The following is an 18,559-nucleotide window of genomic DNA, read 5'->3' as shown; positions in this document are numbered from 1 at the left end:
GCAACAACATCCATGTTTCCAGCCAACTTCTTTTCGCTATCACAAGAAGAAACAACAGGAAGAAACTTAAAACGTTCATACACAACCACAAGCTCTTTCACATTAACCATTATCTGAGAGATTCCGATAACATCTGCTCGTTGTGACTTATGTCTGGAGTACAATCCAATATCACTGCATTCTTGATGTCTCGAAGGATAGATTGCACAACAGCATCAGCTACTACAGTAATGAGTTCGTTTTGAATCTTCTTTCCCAGGTAACGATCATAAATTTCTGCATTGGTAACTCGAAGTTGTTCCCCCGTTACTGGATCAAACTTTGCGAGTAATTCTACTAGACCAGGAAATTCCCATTACTTGGCTCTTTAAGTCTTTCAATGGTCCCTCTGAAAGCTAAATTGCGCTTAGTTAGAAATCGTACAATTGCAACTATTCCAACGTTTAGTCTCAGAATAAAGCATCTCCTGGTGAACTTTTTCAATGCCGGTTTTTTTTTTACTTAGTCTTGCTCCAGCTTCACAGCAGCTGGTCATGGCGTCTAAATGCCTTTGCGATTTTTCTTTCTCTGTTAGCCTTGTGGTACAGCTTTGCCACTGGTCTAATCCGTCATTTAAAAAGGACCTTTTTGTTTTTTTCAGTAGACGACAGTAGAAACAATAGATCTTGTCTGCTGACCCAGAATATATCAGCCAAGGACGCAAAACACTTTCACCATTACTCAGGTTTGGTTTGAAATGCACTTAAGAAAAATGTCTACCATCCTTATTTTTCGGAAAATTCTCCAAAGTAATCTCAGGTGGAGCTTTTTGTAATAAATAGTCAATACAATATCTTTCCATTTTTTCTAGACACATGGCAGGATAATCCAGATTTCTCAATGAATCGAACACATTAAGCTCATTATCTATAACTACATGTTGATCAGTTGTTACATTATTGTCTTCATTACCTACGACATGTTGATCAGTTGTTAGTGTTACATCATTTTCTTCTTCTCTTACGACATTCACCACTGCAGTTTTTGCATTCTTCATAGAATCTGTTTCAGCTGTCTCACTAGTGATTATGTTCTCACTTTCGGGATTTGATCGTTTTAAAAACTTATTCTAGTTCTATTGGAATTTTTGTTTCAGGTAAAATTCGCACTATTATTATATTTTTATTTAAATATGAAAGCTGACAATGCTTTTTTTTTTTCGCATAAGATTTTTTTTTTCCATATAACAATTTTGTCTAATTTTCGGGAGATTTTAAAAATAATTTCCACTACTTTTTCGTATATTTTGCATCATTATGCAATTACATATATACTTAGCGCGGGGCCTATGAAAGCGCGGGGCCCACTGCGGCCGCGTAGGTTGCAGTGGCTTAAGACCGGCCCTGCCACCCAGGCAGGTAAAAAGGCAGGTATCAATATTTTCAGATAGAACATCAGAATTAAGTTCGATCAAAGACAAATGACAGAGAAGAATGGAGAAAGAAGGTTGACAGATCTTGTGTGGTGCCCCAGTGGTCCAGCAAACCAAAGGATAGGTGCAAGTGAATGTGAAGTTAAACTGATGTCTTAAAATGAATATTTAATTGATCTAATTGCTTTGTAAATGGTCAATCTCTAATTCTTAAAAAAAAAAAACATTTCGTAAAAAAAAGTTAAAAAATTCCCCTTTAGTCAAATGTTCTATGTAAATACTACATCACAGCAAGTTCACGCGATAATATAAAAAATTACTTATTAATTGTTGTTTTAAATTATGTCCAACTTATATGCATACAAAATAGTTTTTTTCTCTTTAAAAAAAGTAAACATTTTTTTTCGTGTACAGGTAGTAGTTAGTATGACAGAACTTACATAACTTAGCAATACAAATGTAACAAAATATATTTTTTTTTTACAAAAATCAAAAACCGTTTGCATAAATGTGTTAAAAATATGGCAAATAGTCACCTCCCCTACTAAAGAGCCGGCCCCCCCCCCCCCCTAGTTTGAGAAACATTGCAGTATAACATGCATAATGGGCTTGGTCGTCATTTCATCCTATTCGTGTTTAGCAAGAGGGCATGTAGCCCTAAGAAGGTAGAAGGCTCTTAGATCGCGTTGTTGAAGACGCATGGAAAATTATTAATTTAAAAAACAACAATTGAATCGATCTTGTAGTTAATAGGGAAAGTTTCTAGTTATAAGAATTTTTATTGTTATATTGGCATTAAAGACGTTTTTACGTGATTAATAATAAAATATGAACGAATTGTAATGCAAATACAACCGACTTTTTGTCCTTTGACGAAAGACAACCTTTGCGTCCCAATTTTCAACACTTAGCATTTTGGACATTTGTAGGCCTACCAAAAATAAAGTAAATTAAAATATATAAATCAAAGTATGTTTCGGTTTCTAGCTAATCACTAATTTTCGTCTAAGTTGTCTGTTTTTTTTCAAAGTACAATTCTTTTCCACTTGGGTGTCACCCCCCCCCCCCCCAGGTGGGTGTCACCCGGTGCGGACCTCACCCCTACCCGCACCTGCCTAGTGACGCCACTGCCGATTGTGTGCCGTTATATTAAGAGATATTAATACAAATATTCAGATATTTTCGGCTCTCAAACAGCACTATTATATAGTGACTTTCCCTCCTCTGGTTACGTCTATGAGATTAAAGAACGTCTAGAATTCTACATCGACAATCTGCTAATAATCAGGAATTAATGATTTAAAAGGAACTGAGAGAAATAAAACAAGGTTACAAAAGACAGTCTGTGTGGAAACACAAACTCAAAATCGGCCCCCGAAGTGGTCCACCCAGGCAGGCTTCAATATTTTCAGAAAGAACATCCTAATGAAATTATTTCAAAGACAAATGAGAGATAAGAATGAATAAAGAAGGTTAACAGATCTTGTGTAGTGCCTCAACGGTTCCAGCGGATCAAAGAATAGGTGAAAGTGAATGTAAATTTAGATGTCAACCTGGCCTAACTAGTTCCCCTTTTAGATCTTGTGGCAGATGATGTAAAGTTCATCTGTTTTTGTGGCCTACGGTTAACGAGGGTGTAACGTAGCCAGCACAACGACCAACCGCCTATACTTTTCCCCAACTAATGTCAGGTACCCATTAGAGATGAGTGGACTCAGAGGCTCCCAAAGATTCCAAAGTTGAAAATCCCAGTCTTCACCAGGATTCGAACCCAGCGCTTTACCGCTCAGCCACCGCGACTCCCCTGGCCTAACTGATGTCTTATAATTGATCTAATTGTTTTGAAAAGGCTCAATCTCTTATTCGAATCCTCCAAAATGATATTCTTCAATAAAAATAAATGGTTAGGAAAATGAAATTTACAAGATTACTATTCGTTTTAAATTAGGTCTAAATTATAATGCATACTAATTAGCTTTTTCTCTTAAAAAAAACTAACTGATTTTAAAAATTAGATTTTTCGCTTTCAGAATAAAAAAAGTAGCCGTTGTATCAGAACTTTGAATGGTCTAAAATATTGTGATGTCGGATTTTCAATATCTTTTTTAGTTTACGAGATCTAAACGGGACGGGCGGACAGACGGACAGACATTTCGCACAAAACTAATAGCGTCTTTTCCCCCTTTCGGGGGCCGCTAAAAATGGCTATCAATCGATAGTCTTCTTCTGAACGCGCAAACAAGCTTCTCGTCTGATTCGACCGACACGGGCTTTCCCGCGCCTCGTCTATCTCTCATCAGCACGCCTCTCTCTCTTCCCCTCTCTCGTGATAATTTATTTAAAAATGTTCAAAGTGCCGTAAGTGATAAACAATAACGACGCAAACGCGTACATCATATGCAAACCATTGACTGGTTTGACTAGACATTTCGTCATGTGTCTTGCCAGCCCGTGACCTTTGATACTGCGAGCTAAAGCGTGTATTCCGTTCGAGGCAGGTGGCGAGGTCTCTATCTCTCATGGATGAGTATTTCATGCGCTGAAAGAAATGTTATAGGCCTAGTGTGCTGTGATCACGTCTGCTTGCCAGAATTGTGTTGTTTAGTTGTTTTTTTTTTGTGAAAGGCAAGGAGATGAAGGATGGTGACTACCCTGCTGTATGGATTCAAACAAAAAATTTACTGATTCATGTACATGGACCACTTCATTATTATGCAAATAATGATTCTCTCAATTCCTGATAGAAGGATGGATTCTTATTGACCTAAATTAGGTAGGCCTATCTTGCTTTATTTAGGTCATGTAGATCTAGTATGTGTGTTCTCTTATCTTTTAATGCAAATGAATGTAACACTTCCTGACCTGGCTATTTATGGCTGCACTGATTTTACTCATCTGCTTGGATGGCCGACGTATAACAAGGTTGCCATGTGGCCAGCACAATGACCATTCACCTATTCTACGCGAAGAGATGTCAGATACCTATTGGGGTTGGGTCACTAGTATACACATTGACATTCCGAAAACACAACTATGATAAAAGCTATAGTCTAGTTCCGGTTCTAACAGATAATAGGTTTAACATTTCTTTTCTTACACATTTTTTTCTGGACTTCTGAGTAGCAAATGACAAAGAAGGTTGTAGATAGAGAACAGCAAGTGGAGCCTACCTGCTCATAGAATCATAATAATTCTTATATATATATATAGTTAATATAGTCGTTCTACGACTGAAGGAGGCCAATATATACGCCTCACCTTACCGTTCATAAAGACATGATAAAGATCTTACTTAACTGTGTATTAAAGCCACATAATCCGAAATAATGGATTGGCTTATAGCAGTTTACCGTGCTTTTGTAATAATCCTCTTAACACACTGAGAGATTAACAAACAACATAAGACCTGTTTTTTTTTTTTAGTCCTATAGAAGTCGAACTAGTGTAAACATACTCGCGTGAATCTAAAACGACACCCTGAACTTAAAATTAGGAAGTATTCTCTCATGTTATGATGTAGTTATGCTAGCAGCAGTCTGTATACCCACTCTTACTAAAATGTGACAGTAATGGATTTCTCAGCTACGAAGTCAATGACAAACCACAATTATTATTTAAACAGTTAAACATGTAATCAAATATAAACCTAAAGGAAAAAGTAAAGAATAAAATTGAAAGATCAAAAGCAAAAAATGGCTAAAATCCAGTGCCAAGAGATGAAGTCAAATAACAAATTTCTTCGCTAGTATGGCACAAACACGCCAGGAACGTTGCTGAATCTCATGATAACTTTCATGAAGCAACATTCACTACTCCATTTACTCCTGAAGATCATGCCACTAGCAACACTAGCTCATATCCACAAAGTTGCAGACTTAAACGCTCTAATTCATAGATATACATATGCACCCTTCAGATGTCTTTTAATAATGTAGTGTCTCTAAATGCGATCCCCAAACAGTGGCGTAGTGTCTTGAAACAATAATGTCATTTGACGTTCACTGACCTGAGAAGCATTACTAATTAAGTGAACGAATTGATGGCTAGAAATATGACACTTGGACTTTAAGAACGAATGTCTATTGTCGCCACCTCCTCATCCCACGTAATCGGCCAACATAGTAGAGCTAATAAATTCGTATACAAATTGTGTTATTTCTTTAATAAATGGCCCCTACCGCCCCCCCCCCCCTCTTTTAATCCGCCAGTGCGTCAGGTAGAGTTCGAACCTGAGACCATCAAGGCGATACTCCAGAGCGTGCAACACGCGAACAGCCATGACCCACATAGTGTTAACGCTTTAAGTTAGCCAAAGTAATGTTTAAAATAACTATTAAGCTTACGACTGCACAGTAGATTTTTGTGGTTATAAATTGAGATTTCCTTAGCATCTAAGTCTATTTATAGACAGCAAGTTAAGTAGCCCACGTCTGCATACATGCCTTTCTTGTTTTGCATATCATATGCAGCATGGGTGTAGCCAGGGTCAACCCCCCCCCCCCCGAAATGCGGGGGGGGGGGGGGGGGGAAACGGAATTCAGTGACTGCTTTTTTGCTTTCATTTTGTTTATTTTAGGTGAGATTTTAATACTAAATCATCACTTACCACAGCACAGCCGAGGGGGTTTTGAGTTAAAAATCCCCTACCAGGGTTTTTGAGTTTAAAACCCCCTACAGCGGCTTTGATTTGAGTTTAAAACCCCCTACAGAGGCTTTGAGTTTAAAACCCCCTACCAGGAGTTTTGCAGTTAAATCCCCTTCTATAAATAAAACTAAAAAAAAATGCAAACGACAATCCCCAAATTCCAAGAAAACAGCTAAGGAAGATTTTGACTTTAAAACCGCCTCCAAAAATTACGATAAACCCCCGCTCAATATAAAAAAAAAGCAAATTACACACTTAAAATTCTATGAGCGTAGGCAAAGGGGATTTGAGTTTAACCATCACCCCCTCCAGTTGGGGTTTGAAGCTAAAAAGTACCTCTTCAAAATAAAAAAAGCAAATAACACACTGTAAAATCTATGAGCGTAGCCAAAGGGGTTTTGAGTTTAAAACCCCCTGCCAGCGGGGTTTGAAGCTGAAAAATACCTCTTAAATATTAAAAAAAAAGCAAATCACGCACTCAAAATGTTATGAGCGTAGCCAAAGGGGGTTTGAGTTTAAATCTCCCTTCAGAGGGTTTTGATGCTAAAAAATACCTCTTCCAAAAAAAAAAAAAAAAGCAAATTACACATTCAAATTCTTTGAGCGTAGCTAAGCTAATGAGGGGTTTTGAGATTAAATCCCCCTCCTCCAGATGGCTTTTTAAAAAATTAAAAACCACTTCAGATGGTTTTGAGTTTAAAATTCCCCTACAGAGCGTTTTAAGTTGAAAATCTCTCTCTTCAATATTATTTTAAAGCAAACTACAGTCACCAAATTCTCTGACCGTAGCTAAATGGGGTTTTGAATACAAAAAAAAACTCCAGAGATTTTTTAGTTTAAAACCCCTCAATAGATGATTTTGACGATAAAACATTCCTTTTCGATATAAAATCTAAAGCGAAATACAGGCATGTAATTCCAAGAGCGTAGTCAAGAGGTTACAAATTTCTACCAGTGGTTGGGCTCCATTAATAAAGTGTGAATAGTCATCTGCCGAAATTGAAAAACACTAAATGTGGCTCAACAAAGATGGCTAAGACAGATTGTAGTAGTCAGTTATAGAGATCGGTTCTAAATCAAAGAAATCATATGCCGAACTGGAAGTCGAACCCTTAGTAAGGTAGTGACAGAGCGTCGCATGAAGTTTTGCGGGACATGTTCTCCGACAAAATGAATTACGCATAATTAGAGTTGCGGAAACAGCTTGCCGGAAAATGCGCCGAACGGCGCGAGAGGGTCTAAGTCAGTGAGAATAGCACATTAGGTTTTTGAAATTAAACTTTTTAATAGCAAGGTAATGCACTGTAGATACCTCAGAATATGCATTTTGTTGGCTTTCAATACCAGAAATAGTTCTCGGCGGCTAGGCTTCGCCCCGCGCTGGGGGAGTCTACAAGTTTTCCACTAATTCCAGGAAGAACATATTCTAGGGCACAATAAGCGTCTTCCGAAAGGGTCAGAATGTAATAAAGATTAATTATGTACACACACACACACACATTTATAAAAAAAATTTCCGCGCGGAGGGGCGGAGGAAATTCCCCCCCCACCCCCCCCCCCTCCCAAAAAAAAAATCCTGGCTACGCCCATGGTTGGGTGGACTCAGGGTCGTCCTAAAAATCTTGATGATCAAATGCCAGTCTTCAGTGTTTATATTCAGACTCGAGACCCATCGGTTTCAAAAATAATGTCTTCATTTTCAACCGTTATAAGATTATTATGTTATCTAGACTATTAATTTGAAATATATATATATATATTTTTAAAAAGTAATTCAACATAAACACTAGATGTAGATCTAATAGATCAAACCTACAACCTAGATCACATAACCTTGCTTTTGCTTTTCATTATCTTTACAAGTTCCATTCAAGCACTGAATGTGTTGAGTTAATCAGCAAAACAGCCACAAGACATGCAATGCGCTGGCCACATGGCACCCTTGCCAAACGTTGGTCCTAGAATCAGAGGAGCTTCATATTAATTGCCCAATTGATCGCAAAGTCTGAAAGACAAAATTAACTATTTTATAAGCTTAAAAAGGTCGTGAAGTTCTATTTCAAATTTGTCGCTGTGATGGTGTTTCTTCACGAAAAAATTTGCAAGATGCTAGGTATAGAGTCAATTGTATACCAACAATAAGCTTTTAAAACTTTGCATAATTTAGGTGTTCACTCTAAACATTTAATACACTACTAATAAGTAGCAATTATGCATAAAACACTGAACCATAATCTTCAAATACAAAAACAAAATTTGATAAAATACTCAGAAAGACACAAAGATAAAGGCACATTCCTCATCCCATATGCTAGGACAAATTTGTACAAATACACCTTCTACCCCAGTGCTATTAGAGCATGGAATGGGTTGCCTGAGCTAGCCAGGAAAACCAGCGACTTGGCAGAATTTAAGTCATTGGTTAATATGCATGACACAATGCATGACACGTAGGACGTAATCATCTTTTTTGAAGTAACGTCTGTATCATATAAAATAAAATAAGAAGAATAACACGCTTGCTACTAGTTCCCATAAGTATACTTATGTATGGTTTCTTTGATTACTTATAAACAGTTCCAGGTGCTACTTATAAACAGTCTCCAAATCTAAATATAGAGTGTCGGATTCTAGCAAGTGAAGCCCCCAGGTTCCCTATTTCCTTCAATATAAACACAAGACACCTGAACAGATGCAAGAACTCTTGGGATCCCTTAACAATTAAATCATTGAATAAATTCCAACTTTTTGAATTTCATTTCATACGTAATGTTGAAAAGAAACTTTGGTGTGTATATATTGTGTAGTAGTAGTAGGTGCTCTTCCAGGCCTTGCCATCTATAGGGCAGATGATGTAATGGTCATCTGTTTCTGTGGACCACGGTTAACAAGGGTGTCATGTGGCCAGCACAACGACCAAGCGCTTTGCTTTCAACGATAAATGTCAGCTGAGTGGACTCAGGGGAACCATTAAGTTCCTGAAATATAGAAAAATCCCAGTCTTTACCGAGATTCGAACCCTGGACCCATCGATTCGGAAGCCAACGCTTTACTACTCATGCATCACACCGCCACATTTTATATGCTAACAAGTAAGAATGTGCGAAGTGTTCCGCTAAATACTAAGAATGTGCGAAGTGTTCCGCTAAATACTAAGAATGTGCGAAGTGTTCCGCTAAATACTAAGAATGTGCGAAGTGTTCCGCTAAATACTAAGAATGTGCGAAGTGTTCCGCTAAATACTAAGAATGTGCGAAGTGTTCCGCTAAATACTAAGAATGTGCGAAGTGTTCCGCTAAATACTAAGAATGTGCGAAGTGTTCCGCTAAATACTCAGAATGTGCGAAGTGTTCCGCTAAATACTAAGAATGTGCGAAGTGTTCCGCTAAATACTAAGAATGTGCGAAGTGTTCCGCTAAATACTAAGAATGTGCGAAGTGTTCCGCTAAATACTAAGAATGTGCGAAGTGTTCCGCTAAATACTAAGAATGTGCGAAGTGTTCCGCTAAATACTAAGAATGTGCGAAGTGTTCCGCTAAATACTAAGAATGTGCGAAGTGTTCCGCTAAATACTAAGAATGTGCGAAGTGTTCCGCTAAATACTAAGAATGTGCGAAGTGTTCCGCTAAATACTAAGAATGTGCGAAGTGTTCCGCTAAATACTAAGAATGTGCGAAGTGTTCCGCTAAATACTAAGAATGTGCGAAGTGTTCCGCTAAATACTAAGAATGTGCGAAGTGTTCCGCTAAATACTAAGAATGTGCGAAGTGTTCCGCTAAATACTAAGAATGTGCGAAGTGTTCCGCTAAATACTAAGAATGTGCGAAGTGTTCCGCTAAATACTAAGAATGTGCGAAGTGTTCCGCTAAATACTAAGAATGTGCGAAATGTTCCGCTAAATACTAAGAATGTGCGAAGTGTTCCGCTAAATACTAAGAATGTGCGAAGTGTTCCGCTAAATACTAAGAATGTGCGAAGTGTTCCGCTAAATACTCAGGATGTGCGAAGTGTTCCGCTAAATACTCAGAATGTGCGAAGTGTTCCGCTAAATACTAAGAATGTGCGAAGTGTTCCGCTAAATACTCAGGATGTGCGAAGTGTTCCGCTAAATACTCAGAATGTGCGAAGTGTTCCGCTAAATACTAAGAATGTGCGAAGTGTTCCGCTAAATACTCAGGATGTGCGAAGTGTTCCGCTAAATACTCAGGATGTGCGAAGTGTTCCGCTAAATACTCAGTATGTGCGACGTGTTCCGTTAAATACTAAATTTGCGGAGTGTTCCGCTAAATACTAAGAATGTGCGAAGTGTTCCGCTAAATACTCCGAATGTGCGAAGTGTTCCGTAAAAAAATGTTAGGGAAACACTGCGCTAACGTATTATACGTTTGCTGTTACAATGCATGCACAGTTACAAAACAAATCTCCTCGCTGACAATTAAGACACATATTTTTAAAAGCTTGTCATATTTGGGGCACATTGCAAGATTTGTCGACCGTCTTTCTCAATTCCTCTCTTGTCTTTTGCCTTAGTTAGAACCTCTTTCAATGGCAGGCCCGTACACTCTTTTATGTTGTCTTCCCATCGCTTTCTCTGTCTGCCTCTACTTCTTTTTCCTGGAACTGTTCCATGAAGGAGGGTCTTTGCGAGCCCCGAAGACGTTGTAATATGGCAAAGGGATTTTTTTTTTTACTATGGCTAGCAGGTCATCATGGGGTCTAATCGCTGCAGTAACCCTGTTTCTAATCTCTTGCCGGGCACGACATGGCCTAAATTGTGTCGATGTGAGAAAAAAAAAAACAAAATACAAATACAATTCTTATCTCTTGGTTTGCGATGCGGTCTTTAAATGTGATACCTAGGATCGTTCTGTAGCATCTCAATTCCATTGCTAGGATCCTCCTCTCTAGCTCTGCAGTCAGCTTCAAAGACTCGCAAGCATATGAGCGCATCAGTCTTATTTTGATGTCGAGGACTTTACCTTTGTCTTTCCATATTATTTTACGTTTTGAAAGGGCTGCTGTGGACTGTGCAATTCGGGCCAGTAGTTCAATAGCTCCGAGGTATTTGAAGCTGCTGACACTAGTCAGCTTTTCACCTCCAAAACTGAGGCCCCTTTTAAAGCCCTGTTGGCTATTGGTCATAATTTGTTTGTTTTTTTCGGCATTTATTTGCATACCTTATGCTGCGCATTACCAAGTCAGCTAGCCCATCAATGTCATCTGCGAAACGCAAGTTAGTAATTCTTTTTCCTCTAACGCTTACAGTACCTTCATAGCCTTCGAGAGCATTTTCCATTATCCTTTCAAGGAAGATATTGAAGAGTGTTGGTGAGATTAGGCAGCCTTGTCTTACTCTAACTGTGGTTTTAAACCAGTCCCCAAAATTATTGTTGAAGTACACATCACTGTCTTCTATTTTGAAGGAATATCAGTTGTACTGGCCATAGAAACAGATGACCTTTACATTATCTGCCCTATAGACCACAAGGTCTGAAAGGGGAACTTTTTACACCGCATTGGTTGCATCCTTGTAGAGGTTCTGGATAACTTAAATTATATTTTTATTAATGTTGTACTTTTGCATTGTCGCCCAGAGTGCCTCATGCCATACTCGATCGACAGCTTTCTTGAAATCACTAAAACGTGGAAACGGTTCTCTTGGTATAGTTCCTCTCACCGTTTGTTAGGTCATCTCTTTACTTCTAGTCCTACATAACTTGGAAGTAGGGCTTCATTAATCATACTTATCACTCATTAACTAAGTCAAAGGAGGTCAGTTCGCTGTGCGTCTGTTTTATAGTCTTGCCTGCACTGTAAACTGACTGTAAGTTCGTGTGTGTGTTCACGTGTCATGTGTGTGACATATATGTAATTAAAGGGAAAGACAATGGCTGATATTTCAATAGCTCCGAGGTATTTGAAGCTTGTCAATTGTAGTCAAACTGAATTTCCATTAGATTGGATCAATAAAAATTATCTTATCTTATCTTATCTTATTAAACTAAACCCTTACATGTGTTACAGTTTATTTTCATACACTGCAACTTGGACACCCGGATGTACAGTTACACCTGCCACCCTAGTGGCTCAGTATAATTGGTGCGAATGTGTAAGGAATGACACAAGGAAAGTGCTAAAGTAAAAAGAGGTGCTCGCGTATAAATATAGAAATAAGGGGGACAACTAGTGCTCGAGTGTAAATATTTAAATAAGGGAATCAACTTACCTCGAAAGTCTTTATAAATTGATTACAATGATTTCTGATGCTAATTAGTTCTGATTTCATTACAACATAAGGGGAGATAATGCATTTTTATTCAATCTAGCAAAACATGAATTAAAAAGAATAGAAAGAAAGAGCAATAACCTACAGTAAACATAGTTACGGCAAGTAAAGTAATACATAGAAATGGTTTGGGGGAGGGGGAGACCTAACCCACATTACATTAATGAAAAAGCATTAGAAAATATACCAGGGAGAATTTGAAATACAAAGACAAACTAAACAATGGCAAGGACACCGTGTTGAAATATCGCCACTACTTACAATAAATTACAAATTACTTTTTGCTTCAAGGGAACATAACAGTATCTAATTATAAGGTAGGAAAAAGTGCAAAAATAATTATCCAGTTCCTCTTGAACTACATGGCTTATAAACAGCTCCTACCTAGATACTGAACACCGGAGACACCTATTTATAGCTATCCGCCATTGACATGAAGCTCCAATAAAATAAATAAATAAATTCTAGCCTCTATATAGCGCTACCTTCATGCTGATAGCGTGCTCAATCTCATTTGTGGGGAAGGGGGTATCTGGGAGAACCTTTTACGTGCTGCCTTTAGGCGCTCAGTAAACACAAGTCTGCTCGAGTCGGGTGTCGAACCCCGAGCCCCCCTCATAGGTAGCCATAGGAAGCCAAGCCAAGTTCAACCGTATTTAGACTCTCGACCACGCTTCCTTACAATATCTCTCTTGTAGGAACGCAAACTCACTTTCGTAGACCAATTGGACGTCTTAGTAGGCCCCTGGGGGTCCACACAGACCACTTTGGGAATCACTGATCTAGACTAACATTAAAAAGCATTTATAAAAATAAAATAACAGGGGCAACGACCTGAATTCGTGGCTCAAGCCAACGCGGTAACCACTCTGCTAGTGGAGAGTCCATGAACATGGAAGATTGGATAGTTACCTATTGTTTCTATAGTCTGGTCCTATTTTTCATGTTGTGTTCACTATGACTCAGACGACGATCTACAAAGGGGAGTAATTCAGCTTATACTACGACTTCAGTCAAGTACAATTTTTCCCTTGTTTGAGATACCAAACAAAATAATTATTTTCCAATAGTTAATGAGCTAATTGGTTAATTTTAAAATCGATTCTTATGTTGTCAGGTAAAAGAATTTATTGAGCGAAATTTCAGCTTGACACAGATAACGTGTACAAACATTTTAACAGGCAGACAGACAGACAGCTGATATAAGCTTTGTAAATTAAAATTATTGTTTGCCTTCACAGGTACCATGAGACAAGGGCAGATAACAAAGTTGTTACTCTTTGCTTCGTTCTTATGTACCGTCCTCATATTTTGGAATTTTTTCGATGGCGACACGGACAAAGTGGGACGCATGGCCTTCAATGTCACAGGTAAAGAGGACCTTTTGTAAAAAAAAAAAAAAAAAAAAGGCTTATTTCTACAATTTCTGTTGGTCTGTTAAAAGTCATATATGTTTTGGTCTCAAGAAGTAACTAATAACCTTCTGTTTTTTTTTGTTCTCTGCGTCTGCTTGTGAAGGTAACACTCTTATATTAAATTTAGCATGTTTCTGGTTTACTAAGTTTTAAAAAAAAATGTACTTGTTTTTTTTTTTGTTTTTTCATCTTTTTCAGCAATTCATTGTTGAAACGATTCTGTTATAATTTTGCAATTCCAATGATATGCTAGCTCTGCCTGGTATTATGACCTAAATGTAAATGTCAATTCAGCTCTCTTTAATTATCTTGGTCGTCTCTTTATCTTTCTTTTGGTAGTCCTCGATGCACAAAGTAAATGTTATCAGTTTGGTGTATGTCAATAACAGCCTAGACCCTCACCAATTTGCATACAAAGCAGCTAGAGGAACTGAGGATGCCATTCTATTGCTTTTGGACCAGCTTTATAAGCATCTCGATATACCCAAAACATATGCACGAGTCCTCTTCGTAGATTTCTCCTCGGCTTTCAATACCATACAGCCACATCTAATGATAAACAGAGTAACTTAAATGTAAGCCCTTACTTGCAAGCATGGGTTCTAAACTTTTTAACCCAACGGCCCCAGTATGTTAAAGTCAACAACACCAAATCGTCAACTCGAGTACTATGTACGGGTGCTCCACAAGGTTGTGTACTTTCTCCTGTGCTATACACTCTTTACACTAATGACATAAGAAGCATCTATGACTCAGTTAAACTCATTAAATTCGCTGATGATACTGCCATAGTCGGTCTTATTTCAGGAGACGAAACTCAGTATCGAAGCTCGATAGAAGAGTTTACAAACTGGTGCACCGACAACTTTCTAGAACTGAATGTAACAAAAACTAAAGAACTTATAATAGATTTTAGAAAGAAAAAACAAACTATACGTGAACTGCAAATAAACACTACATCTATAGAACAAGTAAAGGCATATAAATATCTAGGCATTATCATCAACAACAAGCTTTCATGGGAAGACCACCTTGGAACTCTGACAAAGAAAACAGCCCAGCGACTCTTTTTTCTATACAAACTCAACAGTTTTAAATTAAATAAGAAGATCCTTGAGACATTTTACGGCGCGACTGTACAAAATCTGCTAACATACGGAATAAGTTGTTGGCAAGGCAACGCCTCATCTAAACTGTTGCAACGTCTAGAAAACATCATTAAAAAAGCATCAAAAATACACTCACAACATTACCACATTTAAAGGAACTTTTTGAACAAACGTGCCTAAGAAAAATCGAAAAAATCTTGGAAGTCAACGGCCACCCGCTCCATCAGAACTACGCCAGGTCGTCGCGAAGTGGGCGACTGCTGTCAATCAAAACAAGAACGGAGCGGTACAAAAACTCGTTCGTACCTCACTCGGTCAGACTCTATCACCGCCACTCATTGATCAGGGAACATGAAATGCACCAAGATACCTGTGTGTAGTCGCTGAATGAACTCTTTATGTTGTCTGTTGTATTTATGTGTATGTTTCTGTTGTGTTGTCTTTATATGAGAAACGAGTCCTTGTAATCACAACAAATTTCCGTAAGGATCAATAAAGCAGTCTTAGTCTTAGTCTTAGTCTTAGTCTTAGTCTTTGTGTTTGGCACCTTTCGGGAGGTCAGCGCTAGACCACATAAGCACTGCCAGGGCCGGATTTATTTATGGGCAACACAACCTATAGCTTAGGGCCCCAAAGAATATATAGAGCACTGGCTTATAAAGGACCCCACATCTCAAATAACATAGGGCCTTTTAAAATCTTAATACGGCACTGGCCATACGTGACAGCTTTCTAAAACATTTGACTTAACCGGCCATTTCCTATTGGCTCTGTATTTAGTTTTCACGAGTCTTCGCTTCTGAACTTTTACCAAATACAAACTTGACAAGGCTGTTACAGTAATGATATTCATTCTACTACATTCGGTCTTACAAGTTTACCATCCACTTTAAAAGCTTTATTACTCCCCCCTCCCCCTTTAATATGTATTTGATTCAGTACATATTTTATGCCCTCTTACATGTGTTTAATCTCTTCTTACAAGGTATTTTATTCACTCTTAAATGTATTTAATCCCTTCTTACAGGTACATCACCTCATACAGTATTCACCCATTCTTACAGGTATTTCACCCCTCATACAGTAATTTTATCCCCCTCTTTTATAGTCCCGAGACATGACGTTAAACTGCGCTCCTCTTTCCTCGGCACTTTTGGAGCTCAAAAGTGCCCTACTTCTTTTCTATCATTGTGTCTGCCTCCTCTTTTCCTCAGTCTGCCTTCATTGATCATCACACTGTCTCCTTATCTCTAAAATCAATCTCACTACGTCCTTGACCAGTCCGTTTGCCGTGGACTGCCACGGGTAAGGGGGGATAAAAAGATCCTGGTGTTTGAGTGGTGGCTATCTGAGGATAAACCACCACAACACAATACTTTGGCTCCAAGTTCCCCTAGACCTGAGGCCCAGATGGCCCGCTCTGGGTCAACCGGCTGGTCATTGACCTATGCTGGAGGGCGGTGGCTGGAGGGTCAATCAGGGAGCTGCTGTATCGGACACATGTCAGATGCAGCAGCTGACGGAGTATAGCACCTGTGTAGCCCTGGCGGGCTCATTCTGGACTTCCGAATGGCCCGACCCCTTGTTGGACTCGATGGCGGGTGGGGAGCACAGGTGCCGAACTAACAAGAATATATATGGACAAAAAAAACCCCAATAAACTACTTGCCCCAGATTTAAGTCTGGGCAAGAGACGCCGTATTGAGGCAAAAAAGAAGGAGGCCACAAAAAGCTTTACTACCTGGCCATCATTTTTGGTGGTCAGGTGCACAGAGGAGGGGGAAAGCCCGACAAAGCTGAGCCCTTTCCTTATCTATAAGGGAGAGCCCAAGAGTGTGTCTAAGCTACACAAGTCAATGGACAGAAGACACACTCTGATGGGCTTTTAAGATGCAGAAGACTCTGTGATCCCCAAGTGGAAGTCATGCCACACAAGAGTCTGAACACCAGCAGAGGTGTAATCAGCTCTAGGGACCTACTGGAATGTTCCGAGAAGGAAATAGTGGAGGGCTTTGAATGAGTCACCCATGCCCGGCGCATTACCAGGCGCAGTGATGGTGAGAGGTCAAAACCGCCACTATTATCCTCACATTCGGAACTAGGACACCGCCAGAGTATGTGAAGGCAGGATACCTACGAGTTCCATTGAGGCCCTACATACCTAACCCCATGAGGTGCTTCAAGTGCCAGGATTATGGACACGGCGCGGCAGTCTGCAAGAGGAACACTGTGTGTACCAGATGTGCTGGAGAGGGTCATGAGGACAAGGGCTGCACAGCCCAGTTCAAATGCCCAAACTGTCACGCTGGCCTCTCAGCCTACTCCAAGGACTGCCCTGTGTGGAAACAGGAGGTTGCCGTGCAGGAGTACAAGACAAGAAATGGATGTACCTTCAGCCAGGCGAAATCGGCTGTATTGGCCCTACCCAAGGGCCAATTTGGCTTGACAAAGACCTACGCCCAGGCTGTTGCTAAGATAGGAAGATCCATAGCCACACAGACGGACACATTGACCCCACCACCCCCTCCTCCTCCTCCAAATCAGAAGAAAACACCGCCAAAGAACACACCTCCGAAGAAACAAGAAAGCCCTGTTGTCATGCTAAAGAACAAGTTCTCTGTGCTCGCTGATGAGAGCATGGAGACTGAACAGCATGTCAAAACCAACACTCCGGGAGAACCCGGAGACATCATGGCTGACACAAGTTCACCTCAGAGAAGCCAGCCAGACACCCCAACCTCTACCGCATTAGAGGTTGACCAACTCCCTAAGGGAAGAAATCAAAGCGGAGAGGATGCCCGAGGTGAGAGAGGAGGAAATAACCTCCGCTCTAACCAGAGGGATCTCCCCTCTCCAGAGAGAAAGACTTCCCCCCAAAAGGGGGTTGTCCTCCTCTCCATCCAAACCCAAGAATAAAAATACCAAGGTCACTGGACTAAAGGGAAACCCCTCCGGGGGCCTCGCAAGGCCAAATAGCTCCAAGTAGGTCATTTAGAATAAGCCATGGAATTGTACAGTGGAATTGTAGAGGCCTCAAGGCCAATTATGAGGAAATGCAGCTACTGATGGACTCTGAGACTCCTGTAGCTGTCTGCTTACAGGAAACATTTCTGAAAGATAGCATCAGTTTCCGAAGCTACAGTGCTTACATCAAGAATGTTGAGGATGCAGAGAGAGCATCAGGTGGAGTCTGTATCCTTGTGAAGGACAGCATCCCCCATGAGAGGGTAGAACTACAGACCACACTATAGGCCGTAGCAGCTAGGGTAACCCTTCACAAGGTTATCACTTGCTGCAGCCTGTATCTACCTCCAGGCTAGCTTGACTTCCTATTGTACCAAAAACAATCTTACACTAAGGAACTTTCATGAGAGTAGTTCAAGGTAGACAGCACATCTGGGAAACCATTATTTTTATCGTCCTTTGCTTTAAAAGTGTTTCAGTTTCTAAGTCTCAGTGCGTGATTTCTATCGTGTCAAGTATTAATAGCAATGTTAAAAATACATGGTTAAATCTAAAATAATAATCGATGAACAGAACCCAGCTGATACCTTTGCTAGCAAGCTACTAAGTATAGCCAGGAAAGTTGTCCCCCTAACCTTCGCAAATCCAAAACGGCCTAGTAAACCATGGTTTGATACAGCTTGCAAAAGTGCTATTGGCGATAGGAAAAAACGACTGGCTGCATTTATA

At 39.7% G+C, this 18,559-nt stretch overlaps 1 protein-coding gene across 3 annotated transcripts in view; it reads left to right on the top strand.

Annotated features, from left to right (window-relative positions):
• LOC106073566 (alpha-(1,3)-fucosyltransferase C-like) overlaps positions 1–18,559 on the top strand; it is a 53,884-nt gene that overhangs the window by 19,370 nt on the left and 15,955 nt on the right. The window contains exons 1-2 of one of the 3 annotated variants that reach the window (XM_056041026.1): positions 3,513–4,184; positions 13,584–13,712. In XM_056041026.1, coding sequence (XP_055897001.1) covers positions 13,589–13,712 — 124 coding nt within the window. In that variant the 5' untranslated portion in view covers positions 3,513–4,184; positions 13,584–13,588. Of the gene's footprint in view, positions 1–3,512; positions 4,185–13,583; positions 13,713–18,559 lie in introns of those variants that run through there. The other 2 variants (XM_056041024.1, XM_056041025.1) reach the window with 2 other exon arrangements.

The sequence above is a fragment of the Biomphalaria glabrata genome, chromosome 9 (genome assembly GCF_947242115.1).
Source record: "Biomphalaria glabrata chromosome 9, xgBioGlab47.1, whole genome shotgun sequence".
NCBI lineage: Eukaryota > Metazoa > Mollusca > Gastropoda > Planorbidae > Biomphalaria > Biomphalaria glabrata.
This window is presented reverse-complemented; position numbering and strand designations above follow the sequence as displayed.